Source organism: Psittacula echo (genome assembly GCF_963264785.1).
Source record: "Psittacula echo genome assembly, chromosome: 6".
In the NCBI taxonomy this organism is placed as follows: Eukaryota; Metazoa; Chordata; class Aves; order Psittaciformes; family Psittacidae; genus Psittacula; species Psittacula echo.
In genome coordinates, this window is record NC_137743.1 from 29,724,785 (window position 1) to 29,741,768 (window position 16,984).

The following is a 16,984-nucleotide window of genomic DNA, read 5'->3' on the forward strand; positions in this document are numbered from 1 at the left end:
TGCAGGTAACTTATGCAGCACTATCTCTCCTTTTGTCAGTAAGCACACCAGAAAAATAAGCACCAGCAGGAACACAGAGGTGAACTGCCTGGGGCCTTCTCCTGTGGCTGTTCATATCATTGAGGAGGTGAGAACAAGGAAACAAGAGAGGAAATGTGGGCTGCGGCAGGCAGAAAGACCATGCTTGGCCATCTTCTCTCCTGTTATATTAGGAGTTTCCTGGAAATACAGCTTTATGCCCTTCACTCCCGTGAAGTCTGAAAGCAGCATATGTCCCTATCAGGGTGGTGTCTTTAACATCCTTCAGCTGAATCTGTGTTTGCTCCTAGCTCCTTGAATCTACTTGGATGATACCTACCCCTCTGATCCGCCAGCTCAGGTGCATATGTACACCTCCCAGACTATTTTGGCCCACATAAATGGACTAACTTTACTGGAACTGAGCAAAATAAATTTCAGTTACTGAGTTTGACAGTCTCTTCAGCAGGTATTGCTGCTAGAGAGCACAACCAGACTCTGGAAAACTGAAGCCTTAATAATCCATTATCACATGAGTAAGAGGAGGAAAATACACCTCTTACTAATTATTTTTTGCAGTATTTCTTCTCAAGGGTTTGGGTTTTTTTCCCCAAGACTACAAAGGAGTTGGGCTGGGCAGAGAGACAGGAGACACTGCAGACATCTTCCACCAGCATCTCTCCGAAAAATGTGCACTGCAGGGTGCCTAGTACAAGACAGATGCCTTTCAGTAAAGTGAGGATTGATCAGTGTAAATCAGTCACTATTGTTCTACACCAGCTGTCCCTTCATACAGAAAAGCCCTGAGGGAAGTTAAAGGCACCTTGCAAGCAGCCATAGGGAAAAAGGTATTTTTGGTGATAGGCAGAACGCGTTTAGATTCCAACTCATTTGTTGTGGTGCCAAATAAAAACTAGACAAGGCAGCAAGGATTTAGGGTAAGGTTTGAAGAGAGGTAATATTCCTGTTAGATCTGGATAGGACAAGGAATAGGAGGGAGAAGGAGGCATCCTGGCCACTAGGAGTCAAAAGTTAACTCAGTCCATGAAATTGCTGCTCAGCTTAAAGCCACTGTTAGTGCAGAAGGCACCTTTCAGGTTTTTTAACTCCTTACTGAGATGAAATCAACTCTTTCGCCCACTCTGCCCAGTCGCAAACACTAAGTTTCTACCAGCAAACCAATGTTACAATGCCACTCATTTGAATGGAGCACAATATTTCTTCAATAATCTTCAGCAGGAGGTTTGGTGAGTGGGAAGCTGTCAGCACCTTTCGCCATTAAGTTTTACATATAGTGTATATACTTGTGTTGCAGAAATGCACTGGCTAAATAGCGCACACAGCATTGCAAATGACTTAAACAGAACAAGAGCTGATGGAAACCAAAGGAGCTTCTCCCAAGGAAAACACAGAAGACAATCACCTGCTACTACTCCATTTAACAATCTGGGATCCAAGACTGGGATCTACATCTTCTTACAGTATATTGTCCCAGTCACAGCTGCTAAGGAATTGACAATGAAAAAAATTACTCTCAGGCCCAAACTAGAGGCCAGGCTCTGAAAGCATATCATTTATCTGCAAAAGGATGAGTCGTGTGCCATTGCAGCAGTGCCTAGCACAGAAGCAGTGCTTCTCTGTACAAGGAGACACTTGTGACTAGGCTCCAGAGAAACAGCTTTGGTAACAGTGCCAAGGGCTGGTTAAATGTGATAGATAAGCTCCTCTCTTGACTGTCCCTATCACAACCAGCCCAAGCCCTTACTAAGGGGGTAAGAACATAGCACAGAAGGTGACACTATCTCTTCTAATAGAAAATGGCATATACAGGCAATGCACTAATAATATAAAGTACTCCTAACTTACACAAGCTACAGTCTTACCCTGGAGATATTACAGTAAAGATTCATTTGTTCAGAAAAGTTAATAAAAATAAATTGAAGTAAATTATTTAGTTTTTTTAATTGTGTGAATTTGAAGTGTGTGAACACTCCTTTTAACAAGCATGACTTTATTTAGCTTGCATTCCCTCTGGAAGCAAATTAAATTAACCATGTCCATTTGTATCTAAAATAGAAAAGTAAGGTGATTTCAGCAATGGACTACAGTCTTCATTTAGTGGGCTCTATATTGTGGTTTGACTAATCAACCCAGGGTTAGCTTTCTTAGATAACATTACTTGGACAAATCTTTGTAGTCATGACTACAGTCAGATACTCATTATCTACCTTATGGAAGAAGGAAAACAAAAAAAAAATAAGTGCAGTCTCCTAACATTCTCTAATGAGAGATGAAAATATTTTCAGGAAATACTTCCTCAGGTATTTGTTCACAGTCATTTGGACCACAGCTGCAAAAAACATACACTTTAAAGAGCCTCCAGAGCAGCTCTGGAGTGCTAACAAGTTCACTCAGTACACCTATCCTAACAGTTGAGAAAGACTAAGCACTGAAAGGGAAGTCATCTGAGAAAGGACTCAACCTCCAAGTCTATTGCTTGTACTGCAGCACTTTCAAGAAGGCCTCATTCAGGTTTGAGACCCAGCTGTCACACAAATGTACTGTTTGTGACAAAGAGAGAACTGCAGGCTTTAGGTGGGAACTAGAGATAGGTAAGAGAAGAAAACCAGGAATTAGTTTCAGCTAAGACAGCTGTAGTCATGAACATCACGTTTTTACTATCTTATGTATACCTAGGGCTCTGCTTGCTTGTTTGGTTAAAAAAACCTCAACAAACAAACAACAAAATAAGAAAGCACATCAGTATCTTTGTGACTCCAAAGAGCACATATACAAAGGAGGGTGTTTTTCATATGGATCTGTGATTAGTACCTGTCACAAACTGTTTAGGCTGACAAGGTCTTGCCTTGGTTTGGTGGGATGGTACAGCTAACCCCTGGAAGTATCCTTCAACTGTACCATCTCTGGTTGTATAGCTCTCAAAAGTTATCAGCGTATCTATTATATCAAAGATTTGATGCTTGCTTCAGCACACCAACACAACTAAGAAGGTACAAGCCTGAGCTGTATTCCCTCATTCTTCTGGCTTGTCAACAGCCTTGCAAATTTCTCAGATATGATAGTAAATCCCACATATACAGAGCAGTTATTTGGTGGTGTATTGCTAAAAAGTCCAAAATAGAAATGGAGCAAAGAAAAATGCCATATTCAATCAATTATAAAGGCAAAAACATAATAACCCAGTCAGAAATCTGGGCATGATGTCAGAGCCCCTTCTCAAACTAACAGGACCATTTGTGTTACGTTTTAAGTAGATGTGGCCACCTTGAGCAGGAAATGCTCCCTCTATCTTCCATCACAGGGTGTTACAATCCTGTCTTACTTGAGGAACCAAAAAAAAGTACTGGTTCAGTCCACCTTCAGTTCAGAAATCACTGCAGATTTTTTTTTCAACTGATAAATACTGTACAATTCAGCATTTAAACTTTTTTTTTCCTCCATACCCTGAGAACAGAAGAAATCAAGAGAAGAATTGTTGAACAAGTAGTGTTAAACAAACTCAATTGTCCTTCCTGGCCTCAAGACCCAGAGTTCACCACACAACAGCAGTTCCCACACTAGTAACTTACTTCATGTTCAACGGTTTGAAACCCTGCAGTTAGCTTTTAGCATGAGTGAGACTGACATTTTAATTACACAGTCACCCACCACACTGTAGAGTACCCTCCTTTCTTAGTACTACAGAGAATTTCTTCCTGTCTTCTATTAGATTACTAGTAATGACCTGCCCAAGAAAAAAAAAAAAAATCACATTCAGTTGCAAACATCTTCATTAATAACATATCCCATGGCCACCCATTTGTACAATTCTGTGCACAAATGCCCACACATTAAGCAAGAATACACACAAAGCTGCCGTTGGGTACCTCCCAGCAAGCGGAAAGAGTTCATCACTCAGCAAGCATCTCTAAGTAGCTCTGTCATCTGTGGGCTGACCAGCAAACTACTGTTTTTAGAAATACTGATTTGAGTAGTCCCTTACCACATTGCTAGCTCTAAGAATTCAGTTTTCAGAGTCTGAAGGACACAGAGATCAGTGTTTGCAGCATTTAGTCTAGAGCAGCGAATAAAGGGAAGAAGTCATGACTTTTTCTGGAAGGGAAAATACAGCCAGGGAACTGTCTGCATTAGCAATGTTTTGTGACAGATTCTTGCAAGCCATGTCATAGCCTTTTCTTTTCACTATGAAGTGAAACAGTGTTTTACACAAGCTGCAAACACACTTCAGGAATAAACAGTTTGCATAAGTTGATGCTTTGAGAGATCAATTTCTAATGGGGGGTGGAGGACAGGAGAGAAAAAAAAAGAGAAAACACAAACCTTTCTTCATTTATACTCCCCCCTGTTGCATCAGCACAGTCCTTTTTTTACTGTCTGCAAAGATGCACTCTGATACTAGTGGAATGTGTACGTAAAATTTGCAGAGCACCTTTAGTCCTCAACTCAACCTCCCAAAAGCAAAGTTTCCCAGGAAAAGGGAAGATGATAGCCAAGCACAGCAGTACCACAAAGGCCCAATTCACAGTAAAAATTTTTATGGGTCTTGCATGGATGTGTAAAACTCTTCATGAAAAGTAAAGGAAGTTTAATACTTAATCTGAAAACTCAACACTCAAACAGCAGAAGAAGCAGTTTAGCTAGGAGAGTTAAAAACAAAATCAGGGTAAGATTGAGGGTGCTTTGAAATATACTTCTCTTCTGATATTTGTGCTGCTGCGAAGCAGGAGAAGCCACAAATGATGACCATGCAGCGCACACTGGATTTGCTTGACATGTTACTACAGACAGTCTGGATAACATCTTAAACACATAAACATGATTTGTGTTCATGATATCTGAAGAAGAGAGTAAGGATACATCACAATTGCATTAGTGACTTATAAATATGAAGAAAAAAGTACATAAGGATATTTTATTTGCAGAACAAAGCCTGACAATACAATGAAACTTTTTATAGTGCATGCTGTAACAAAAATCCTACTCAGTATCAGTGAGGCCAGCCTGGCACTAGAAGCAATACTGTTGGTGATGCCAACTCTGTCCATGAATTCTTAAACTGTGGGGTCTGTTACCACATGTAAATTCATCATCACTGTGGTGCAAAAATGACCATCTCTGGCTGAAGCATTTCACAAGCTTGTCTAACTACCAGGCTTCTGCTGGAATAAGGACTTTCCGCATGTTCAAATGCAAGATTGAAAGCAGAAGGCAAGAGCTTTAAACTGTGTTCAGTCCATTTCTCCAAGTGTCAGAAGATAACCATTGCATGCTAAATTCTCCTGCAGATCTGTTAAAGGATGCCATTCCTGTACCTCCCAGCAACGAACCTGGAAGACTTTTCACCATCATAAACTATCAAGTTTACCTTAGTTGCAAGGCCTAAAAAGCATTTTGACTCTTGCCTCGGCCTGACAGCCATTTTATGTGTGATCTTATTAAGTACTAGAAACTTCAAACTTTCCTATGATAAGGTGAGAACGTTTTGGAGCTCAGGAGACAAACGTTAAAATTCTTGTCTTTTTCTCACACCCCCTCATAGCTAAATTATCCTTTTTAATATCTTTGGGGTTGTGTTTTTTCATTAACATGAGACTTCCCCTTGGTTCTTTTATGTAGCCCGAGGATTCCATAATAATGAATCAAATTAAGTTTCTGGCAGCAGCAGAATACATCTCAGGTAAAGTCAAAAATTTTTTTAAAGTATCATCACTGTCAAAACAAAAAGAAGAAAGAGCATCCTTTGGATGCAAGATATCACAAGTTCAGATCACCAGGCTAGACTTCACAAGGAGGGAAGGAACTAACACCAAGTATATCCCACATCAAAACACAGGACTCGCAGGAGATGAAAAAGTCACACAGCAGTTACACAAGAACCCACTCACTTCCCAGAAGCCATTCCCTGCACACACTTTGCAACTGTCCTACCCCTCTGGGCTGTATAAAAAATCAAAATGTAGCACATTTTGAAATCATGTAGCAGCTGGAAGGCTCGGGAGAGATTCTGGGGCATTCCAGCTCCCTCTGTACTGCATTTTCTGGGTACCTGAGCAAGGTGCCATGTAAATCCTACAGTATAAGACAGATGGGAAGATAAAGCTTGCCCAAGGCTAGTGAAACCTGGAGCCCTGTCTTCTACCTCCCCAAACAAAAGTGGGTATTTTCTCTGAACTGCACCCACCTGCACAAGAAAATAAAAATAAAATAAAAATATAAAATTAAAAAAAATTAAAATAATAATAATAAAAAAAAAGACATGAACTTTTCAAAGCACAGGTTCTCAGAAGCTACAACCAGTTACAGGGTGAACCACTTTACCACACACATGGAAGCTGCTGTCAAAAGCATTTCAATTTTTACCTCTCAGTGTTTCAGCTGCTGCTGGAGATTTTTCATTACCTCTTCTACCAAGACAGAAGGAAAGTTCTTTTAGCTCGATTAGAAAAGGAGAGTAATATCCACTAAGTACTAAAATATGAAGACAAAACCAGCTATTCCCAGAAGACTGTAACTATTCCAACTACCGCAATGGCTCCAATTTTCTTAAAAGACAGAGAGGGAAGTATGGTGCATGACTGAAAGATTAGCTAATCAAACATGAACTGGATGCATCTGGAGAACAGTCTGGTGCCCAAAGTTCACATTCCAGCTGGGCAGAGTCCCAGTCCTCTTCCATCCCGGACCTTGGCAGCACTGTCCAAGCAACAGCAAACTTGGAGCAGAAGGGCATTTAGTAAGTGCTGAGCCAATTCAGGCTCTGAGAGGGCACGATCAGTTCCACTGAGCCCTTAGCACTAGGATAATCAACATTTTGTTTTCAGTGCCATTCAGGTTTATAAATCATCTGAGTGCTGTTAGTCACAGAAGACTATGTAATATAAGATGTCCTGCGTTGGACAGGTCTCTAACAGAGGATTGGGGTCACAATGATGTCAAACCAAGTAATTTAGCCGAGGACATTGAAGGACAAGTCACAAGTGCTTTGTAAGATTAGGGCACGGAAAGCTATCCGTCTGCCTCACGCATCTCAATGAATCCCAACTTTCGCTGAAATACCTGCCCCTCTCCAGAAATAAGCAGAACTAACATACCCTGCCTTTTCAGGTGTGTCATAAAAAATGCATAGAAGGACAAGTGTTTTGCTAGAATTAGTGCATCTGGCAGAGCAATGCATCTAAATCATCCCCATTAAGTTTCGTCTTCAATTCACCGATTTCCAAGCCAGCTATATGACTGTAATTGCTACCACAAGGCTGAGAGAAATTAGTCAAATGGGTCAGTTTACCGAGACAATGAACCTATTAAGAATCCAGGAATGCAAAGAAATCAGATGCATAGCACTTAAACACTATTAAACTAACCTTTTTTTATACCAGGAGATATTACAGTGAAATACCAAACTAATGCAGGGTGGTGGGAAGGAGGATAAAGCCAGGGAAGGAGATCAGAAGGTGGCCAGATCATAGAATAATTTAGGAGATAAGAAAAACAGATGCACCTTCCTAAACCTCAAGCAACACATGCATTCCCAAGAGATACTGACAATATTCCTACTAAGGACTAATTGATATACAATACCTCAGGGATTCAATTAATTATCTCTTTTACAGAATTACACTAGGGAGGCAACTATCAACGCAACAGTTACTGAATATTTCAGGTTGGCATTTGCCCCCCATCTCCCAGACACAAGACTGCAAATCATCAATTTTTACTAACTTCAGTCCTGCTACTCGGGCAGATTCCTCAGTTGTTAGCAGTGCTGGAGCACACATTACTATACAAGAGCTCTACTGATATCAATGTTTATGCAGAACAGAACATTAAGTGCTGTTTGAGGCACACGGTATCTGGTCCCTTGTGGCTGAGTGCCCCAAAATCACATCCTAAATGAACATTACTTAAATTCATTTTCCAGGCGGACAAAAGTAAGATAGGCAACAAACAACCCTGAAAAAACTGACACACAGATCTATCTGCATTTCAGGTGAAATCTTCTTTATTTCTAACATCATCTTTATTTTGTTATGAATAAAGACCATTTGAAGACAAGGAAAGTGCAATACAGTGACTTGAATAATGCACCTCTGAAAACCTGTTAGTCTCAAAATCAGTTCATCACCTACATATCTTAAGCACTGAGGCTGAGATGGAACATACAATACTACTCCTGCTATATGACTAGCTTCTCATCGAATGCCATTTAAATTGCATCTAAAAAGCATCTTTAAAAGCTGCTAAATGATATTCGCAAGATTCAAGTTGACATCCTATTGCAGTAATAAGTTGGTTTTAGCCCTGCTGAAGTGACAGTTTATTTAGGGAAAGCAAAAAGAGACTGCCCAGGTTTTCATGCCAACATCCAAGAAATAGTTAAACTGAAAGGCTACACTTTTGGGAGTGCTACTGTGCAGCTGCAGATCAATCATGTACCATTAATGTGGACTGACAGGGAGAAAAGCCAATCTTGACACAGTTCTCAGACGTGAAAGATGAAGAGTACTAACATAATGTTATGACGGAGCCATATAGAAAGGGGGCAAGCAAGGAGCTCAACATCAGGAGCCTTGAATCATAAAAAAGAGCCATGTGCTGGGATAGTTTAGAACTGTGCTATCAGAGATCCTTTGCAGAAGGTTTGTAGCAGTATTTGGGGAGGAAAGAGATCACAGCATTTCAGTTTCTCTTTCAATAAGGTTATTAACACAAGGGAAAAAAAAAAGTATTTATTTTCCCAAATTTTCTATTTTCATGGAACCTTAACAGTCACCCGCTCACACCAAGTTAATAAAGTACAAAGGCTTAACTGTATCCTTGAACAAGGAACCTCAGCAAATTAGAATAAAACAGGTTTGGATGGGAAACCAGGAGTAAATCTAACCTCAGTCCAGAGTTTTTTTGATGTTTTTATATGGTATTCTTATCCCTTACCCCTGGTCCTCCACCCACTCCCACACACAATCCTCATCCCTTTTTAAGGCTGATTCAGGGCCCAGTAACTCTGTTGTGAAACTCCCTGTCCCTTAGCCCCTACTCTTACAAAAATGCCAGTGCTTACTCAAGACTATCTGCACTGAGGGCAGCTAGTCTACTCATATGACTTCAGTTAAGCATCTGCAATCCACTGGAAGTTCTTGCCATGCGTCTGTACAAGTTAGTGGGTTAGCTAGATAGTTTGTTTCATCTTAGTAACATCTTTATTGTGAATGCAAGACAGTTTATTGACAAATGGTATATGTCTTTCTCAGTTAAGTATTAGATAGTCTAATTCATGCATAAAATGCTTCTTATATGCATCCTAGAGCTGAATGTATTTTCAGAGCCAGAAAGTATATCAAAACCAACACATGGAAAAGGCTGGCCTAAAAAGAGACATACACACAAAGAGAGAAATACACAGATTTGTGTGCATTGAAACATAATGGCAATCCAAACTGTCCCAGAATAACACAAAGACACAAACCTGAAGACAAATGCAGTCATCTTCTCCTCAATAAACCCAAAAGCAGTCCCTCTAGGATTAACTGATCACAGGTACACAAAACAACCCTTCAAGAAATCAAGATTTGTAGCTGGTAGAGTGTCATACGTTAAATGTGCTCTGTTTCCAACAGCAAGCTTTGGATGTGAGGCAATTCTCAAACACATGATTTCTTTTTCTTCCCTCCCTCACCACTGGATAACTTGCAACTATAATGCAGTGATTTGTATTAATTAGCATTTTTGTTCCGATCAAAAATCAATTCAAGAAGCCAAGCTCATTGCCTCTACCTGATCAGATTTGCAGAAGTACCAAAGGTACCTGCTGCTTTTGCTAGGAGTGCTCAGGGCACTCTTTCAACAGACAGACTCCAGACTGCTCCAGGTAGCAAACACCTAGTTCAGACTGAAAATCATAGCTACCTTTACTTCTGTCACCTTACTGATTCAGAAATAGTGGACTGCCTTAACCCTTTCATGAAGCCTTTCTCCCCAAAGGGACCTACAACTAAGAATTTCAGTCTCTTGAGAAAGAGGAGCAGCAAAGTTTTTAACAGGCTTCTGAGCCTCATAAAAGTACTCAGAAGTCTACACAAGAGTCATCCAGCTTTGAATGTTAGCGCATCATGACAAGAGTATACGATTTTTCCTGACTTAGAAACTACTGGGTGAAGATTAAAAGGAGAAAGCCCATCAAATAACTACCTGTGTAAGTATTATGGTTAAAAATATCATTAAAATTGAGAAAAGGGTATACACATCCTAACTAGCCTTTCTTCTGTGACTGCCGTGGATAACAAACCATCTGGTCACGTAGTCACAAATACATTCACATCCACTCCTGCTCCACAAAACCCAGGCTGATGTGACTGCCAGTGTGAAGTCACTGAAAACAACCCACTCTTCTCAATTTATCTGGTTTTCGTCTGCCTTTACCCTTAGTTGTTTAAGGGGAGAAAACAGGGCTTGATTGCATCAGTGGGATAGAGCTGAACGCAACAGATTTCCAAGGCAACAAGATACAGCCCCAGTGAGGAAGGCCTGTGGATAGCTGTGAACCGATGTGCTCAGCAGACATAGATTTTTCTATCAGGCAGCCAGAGATAGCAGCTCATGTTCATACGCAAATGTGCAAGGAATCTCATTCTTGGCCTCGTACAACCCCACTGAATTCAGCGAGAGCTACACCAATGTAGACCACAGCAAGATAGAGATCAGCATTTGGTGTAAGTAGGAAAAATAAACGGCAATATGGAGAGACACTCAGCCTTTGAAAAAATAGGAGAGAATACTCTTAAGATACTCCTCACTAACTGAACATTTATTGTCAAATTACAGCAAACCCCAGTGCTACTATGAAAGGGAAAGCAACTGTATAATGCACAGATTTGTGCATACTGTGCCATCACCTACTGCCCGTGCTTTTACCTTTGACAACTGCACATTTATACACAAGTCCAACCTCTTACAAATAACCCTGCTGTATTTGGAAAGAGAGGGAACTGCAACTATCCCAAATTCTTTACCGAGTCAATCATTTGGTCTTTGTGATTTAGGCTCCTTCCCATTACAATACAGTTACCAGCATAACAATATATTAAGCACTTGTTAGCATCCTCCAACCTTGCTTGTAACAGATTGGTAAGTCTTCTAGGCATAATCATGATGAGCTTTCCTTTCATACATAAGAAAACACCCTCAAATACACTGAATTCAGTAGGACAAGTCACAGTTTGTAAAGTTAAGAGCATGCACAAGGCTTTGCAGGACAAGGAGGAGCTATGGCCATTAGCAAACTTTTCCAAGTCAGGCAGAAAACCAGCAACTGTCCTGCTCACAGCGTATGCTCGGCTGGAAGTGCACAAAAAGCCATTTATATCAAGCCTAAGAAAAATATGCCATGTATTGTTTATAAAAATATCTGTAACGAACTAAGAACAAAGCCAGAAACTATCCAAGCAGGCTTAACTGGGCAGGGAGGAGAAAAGAGTAATTTCATGAGCTATTTTGTAGAGCAGAGCAGTGACAGCCCCATCCCACTGAAGTTTTATTTAAGCCCTGCAACTTTTCCTGATCCTGCATTAGGTAAAGCTTAAATCAAGTCAGAAGACTCAAGGCAGGCACTGTAAGTACAAGACTTTATTTTGTATTAGTGATAGGACTGATTTTAATAAACCATCAGGGCTGACTTTGGAGCAGGCACATAATTGTTCCAAGTCCTGTTCAACAGAAGGATGATGATTAACACATAGCTACAACATTTCAAGTCAACGGTTTCCTGATTCCCAAGGTGTCTGCTAAGCTTACAGCACATGAGCCCCAAGGCTGCTTGCTTCGCTTGACGAGTGGCGCCTTGTATTGCTGCTGTTTATACAGATATGGTAATTAAAAATTGCACTGTAATGCATTCAATAATAGTCTTATTGTTCCTGTGAACTGAACTGCTCCAGTTAAATATGGTATCGCAGCTAAATAATAATCTGCATTTATTTTTTTTTTTTTTTAAGCTTTTTTTCTTTTGGCTGTATATGAACTCTGGGTTTCTTCACTGTAGATATTTCCAGCAAAACACCTTCCTGCTAAACCAAAAGCTTACTGCACATTCCCATGGAGTATGCTCTCTGACACCTAAGCAAGCACTGTGCTGACACCAAACCCAGACTCAGAAGCAGCACACACCTCTAGCTAATAAAAATAGCAAGACTTTCCTCACATTTCTCAGTAACATGGCAGCACACACAGATACCATTCCACAGGTGTGCTTAGTGTAGAGCTGTTTATATTAAATACAACTGAAGGGCATTAGCAGGGCTAGCTGACAGCGCTGGAGCAGCGGTCATGGGAAACCAGTGAGGCACATTTCTTAAACATATAGAGCCTTAATGGAAAGCAGCAATGAAGAAACAACACAGCTATTAAAAAAAAAGTAAGATTACAGGCTAGCCACCACTTTGTACAACATCCCATAGCAGGTAACCTAGGGGTTCAACTGAAAGCTCTGTCAGCCTTCCACTATAGGGCAGGCCTATGGAAGCCAAGACAGCCCCACTTTCCTCATCCTTTAACGTGGCAGGCAGGTGGGGGCTGCTAAGTGCACACCCAGACCGCTTGGGGTTCACATACCTGCTTCAGGAGGAACTTATCCTCTGCGTTGATCTTGAGGGAAATGGCCAGGTGGATGGCAGAGAGAACCACCCCACTGATGACTGCAGCCCTCATCCGCACCGGCAGCAGTGTGTAGATGCTGTAGATAAAGAAGACAGTCCACCAGATGCCCTCTGAGGCACTCCTGGGCCACACCAGCAGAACCCCTACCACTTGCACTGCCAGGATCACCAGGATGACAGAGTAGCACGCCAACCACATATGGTCCTGGTGGAAGTTGTTGCGGTTGCACACCATGCACAGCACCACCATCAGCAGGATGGCCAGAGAGAGCACCACGACGTAGGATACCTCATAATGGCCGTGTGCTGCATGGAAGATCAGCATGACCATACAGACCAGCACTAGCACGGCCATAAGCATGGTGAGGCTGCTCTGGTTCAGTCGGAAGAAGTAGCGCTGATAGAGACGTTCCAGTTTCTCCGACTGGAACTTCTTAGACCTGAAGATTTCCAACAGGATGCTGCAACAACTGCCCATGGAGAAGGCCGCCTCGGAGTCCCCCTCGTCTCCGTCCTCCTCCTCCAACTCTTCAATCTTGGCCTTAATGCGTCTCTCCTCCAGCCCCAGCTCCACAGATCGGGGCCGTACCTCCCCTTGCTCCCCCAGCTGTCGGGGGCTGGCATTGTTGGGGGCAGAGGGGGAATCACCACCAGGCGTGTGGCGGGAACGGTGACGTCGGCTGTCGTCACCATGCTCCTGCCAGGCAGATTTGGACCTAAAGCTCATCATCCTGCAGCCGCTCTCCCCGCGGCTCCGGCTTGCCTGGGGCTCGTAGTCTTCCTCGCTCCTCCACCTGCCAGACATGCGGGAGGCCTTCTTGCCCGAGGACCTGTTGGGAGGTGGAGGGTAGGAGTAGCCATTGGCCCGGGCGTCTGCTTCGCCCCAGGCTGACCGGTGCTGCTCGGTGCCTGCCCAGGGCGCGGGGCCGCCAAAGCCCGGGGGGCTGATGCTGTTGGACCGGGACATGCCCTGAGGGAAGGGGCAGCAAGAGAGAGGACAACCGCCGGGCAGACACAAGGGACTAGCAGCCGGGGAAAAAGCCCGAGAGACAGCAAGGAGAGAAAGAAAGAGAGAAAAGGAAAAAAATAAAAATAAAATAAGGCAAAACCCTCAAACGCCCCCAAAGCCTCCGGAGCGGCGGCTCCCCAAGAAGCCTGGGTCTCCCCGGCGGGACCCTCAGGGCAGCGCAGCGGTGGCAGACGCCATCGTCGGCCCCGGGTGCTTCTGCACCCCCGAGCGAGCTCGGCACCACCGGGACCGGGACGCTCCCACCTCACGGCAGCTCGTCCTCAGCCGAGCCGCGGCGGCCCCGGATGCCGCGGGGGAGCCGCATCGCAGTGCGCCGCGCCGGCCCGGCACCCGCCGCTCGGGGCCGGGCGCAGGGCGGGCGGGCGGCTTCACCGTGGGCCGGTCGGCAGGGAGGGTACAGAGGATCAGGCTCGCAGGGCCACGGCAACCAGAGGCAGCGGCAGGAGCATCCCCTGCGGGGGGGGCCTAGGCGCGGCGGGGGGGGTGCCCAGAGCGCGGCGGGCTGCGGCAACCGGCGGAGCCCCTGCCTCGCCTCCCAGCGAAAGAGCCCCAGCGGCAAGACAGGGCCGGCGGCAGCTGCGCTGCTCATGCACACGGCCGCCGCCGCTCCAGCTATCGGTCCCGCTCCGCCGCAGTGCCTTCGGGTGGCGGGAGCGCCTCTTCCGCGGGTGCCGCGGTACGGGAGAAACGAGCAAATCTGAGAGGAAAGGATAGAAAAATGGGGGAAAAAAAAGAAAAGAAAAAAAAAAAAATAAAAACGATAAAAAGGCGGGGCTCGGTGCTCCCTCCCTCGCGCTGTCAGAGGAACGGGGCAATAGCGGCGCCGGCGCTGGGCTACAGACGGCAGTGGGCCCCAGCGCACCTCTCGCACGGACGGCAGCGACGGCCCGTCCCGGCCCCGCGCCTCTTTGTACTCCCCATTCAACCTGGCGCCGGCCGCGCCTGCCCCCGCCACCGCCCCCCGCCAGCCCCCATTGGCGCGCCCCCTGCCGCCGCCCCTAGCCATTGGTGAGCTCTGCCAGGCGGCTCGCCAATGCGCGCGGCCGAAGGGCGGGCCGCCTCGGATCGGCCATTAACTCCTTCAGCGCCCAGCGCCAGCCGCTGGCGCCTCCTGAGGGCGCTCCCTGAGGCGCTTCCCGAGGGATCATCCCGCCTGCCCGTCCCACCCGCCGGAGAGTGGCTGGGTTTTTGCCAGTCCCCGCCCTAAGGGGTTATCTCTACGTTCTGCCTCATTTTCAAGGCTGTGGGCTCTCGCGTGGCAGCTTTCCCTGGAGGAAGATAGGGAAAGGTAACCGCCTCCTCCACAGGATGACAGAAACGTCCACATCAAGCAGCGGTGGTCAAAACATGGGTGAGCACAGAAAAGTAAAGCCCCAGAGAAACATCTCCCACCCTCAGTACCTATTACTAGAGCTACTACTAATACAGCAATTAAGGAAATACAAATAGAGGCTTTTGGATTTTGGGGTTGGTTTTTTTTTTCAACCACTTAAAACTACAGCTCATGCCTGCAGCTGACAGTGTTGCAACATGGCCTTTCTGGAGGGTAGATTCTGTAACTTGGTTAGCTAGGCTGGTCGGGGGGCTTGGGAGGATACCCTAGCAGTTCCCAACAAGTTTCAAGCACCCGACTATTCGTATAGTGTCCTTTCAGAGGATCCATTCTTTCTGAAGAAAGGAGCTTGCCAATTAACAGTGTTTTGAAGGTAAGCATCATGTGTACTATTACCACTTGATGTTCTTTATCCTTAAATCATACACAAATAGTAGTTACCTTTTCCTTTCATAACTTAGTTTCTAAAGAGTGACTGTAAAAGCGAGCTTCTATATTTATAAACTCTAACCTTAGTCAACACAACTGTTCTTTACCTTTTCATATGTAAAATGTGAATACTTAATTGTTCTGTTCAAGAGATCAACAAACACAAAACCACAAGACTACCTAGTGTCAAAGACACTTACAATTCTTCATCCATAAATGCAAATGTTCCACCTTCCATTCTAGCCTAGCCTTCCCAAAGTGTATTCACTCAATCATAAAAGCTTTTTTTTGCCTTTTTTTTTTTTTTTTTTTTTTTTTTTGAGGGGGGGGTAGGAGGGATGCAGGAGGAGGTGAGGGGGACAAAATTCCATTAGATACCTTCAATCATAATTTAATCCAATTCTGTGTCAAAAAATTGAACCCTGCCTCTTTAGGCTTCTCTTTTTCAAAAAGTATTTCTCTGGTTAAAATAATACCTAAATGGAAGTAGATACATGGAAAAATTAGATAATGCTAGCACAAAATTACTGGAGTATCAACTCCACCAGATCCTTCAGGAAGCCATGAGAGTCAGAGAGCCAAGTGAAGCACAAATCTGAAGTTCTCCAACACACAAGTTCACAAAAATTCTGATTTCAGATCTAGCCTAATAAACCTGTATCAAAACACTATTATTATTACAACAGGTGCAGTAGACAAACATTAGCATTCTTCACATTATTTATTTACTTAAAACAGGGAATAACATCAGAACACACGTAACAAGTTTCACTTTTCGTGGCCTTCATGCACTACAAGATTCATGCAAGTATTTAATTCAGAACTCTAAAATATCTATACTCCATAAACTGGTGAAGCTTTCATAAAACAGGCTCTTGGTCCTTCCACTGGCTATTTTTGCATAGTCCAAAGCAGCCCTTTGAAACCCAGAGCTAATAAAAGAATCCCAACTAGGAGGCATCAAATAATGAAACCGAACAAGGTGCTATTATATATTTTCTACCCCTCTCATCTGATGATTCACAAGGAATAGAACCAAACATGATTAGAAACCTGTGAAAACACAAAACCTCAGCCGTTTTAAAAACAAACAAAAAGCCCAACCCAAAACAAGCTTGACTCATCATACTGACTTTTAGGATTTTTAGGGGTGCACAGAAGCCTATCAAGACAAAGTGCTTATTGAATCAGCTTTATCAGATTTTTCACAACAATTCACCCCAAATGCAGAACTAAAAATATTTGCATTCTGATGCTGTTTAGGACAAGCTAGAGCTGGAATGCAGATCTGCAACACAATCATATGCACACACTTTGTACAGAAGGATTGCATCATGAAATTCACCGTAACACAAATAATTCACCTGGTCATTCACAGGACTTCACATAAACCTGTCATTACGAAAAAAGTAGCCAAGGATTCCAGTTCCTTACAAAAACTCATCTTTGCAGCAGCTCATCTGTTAACTGTAGCCCATATATACGGTATTCAGCCTTGCCAACTGA

At 43.7% G+C, this 16,984-nt stretch overlaps 1 protein-coding gene across 3 annotated transcripts in view; it reads right to left on the minus strand.

The window, feature by feature from the left end:
* Positions 1-13,653, minus strand: part of ADCY5 (adenylate cyclase 5) — a gene marked incomplete at both ends in the record, with an annotated part of 219,046 nt that extends 205,393 nt beyond the window's left edge. For all 3 annotated transcript variants that reach the window (XM_080620644.1, XM_080620642.1, XM_080620643.1), the window contains one exon: positions 12,643-13,653. In XM_080620644.1, coding sequence (XP_080476770.1) covers positions 12,643-13,653 — 1,011 coding nt within the window. The remainder of the gene's footprint in view (positions 1-12,642) is intronic.
* Positions 13,654-16,984: the final 3,331 nt, after the last annotated feature.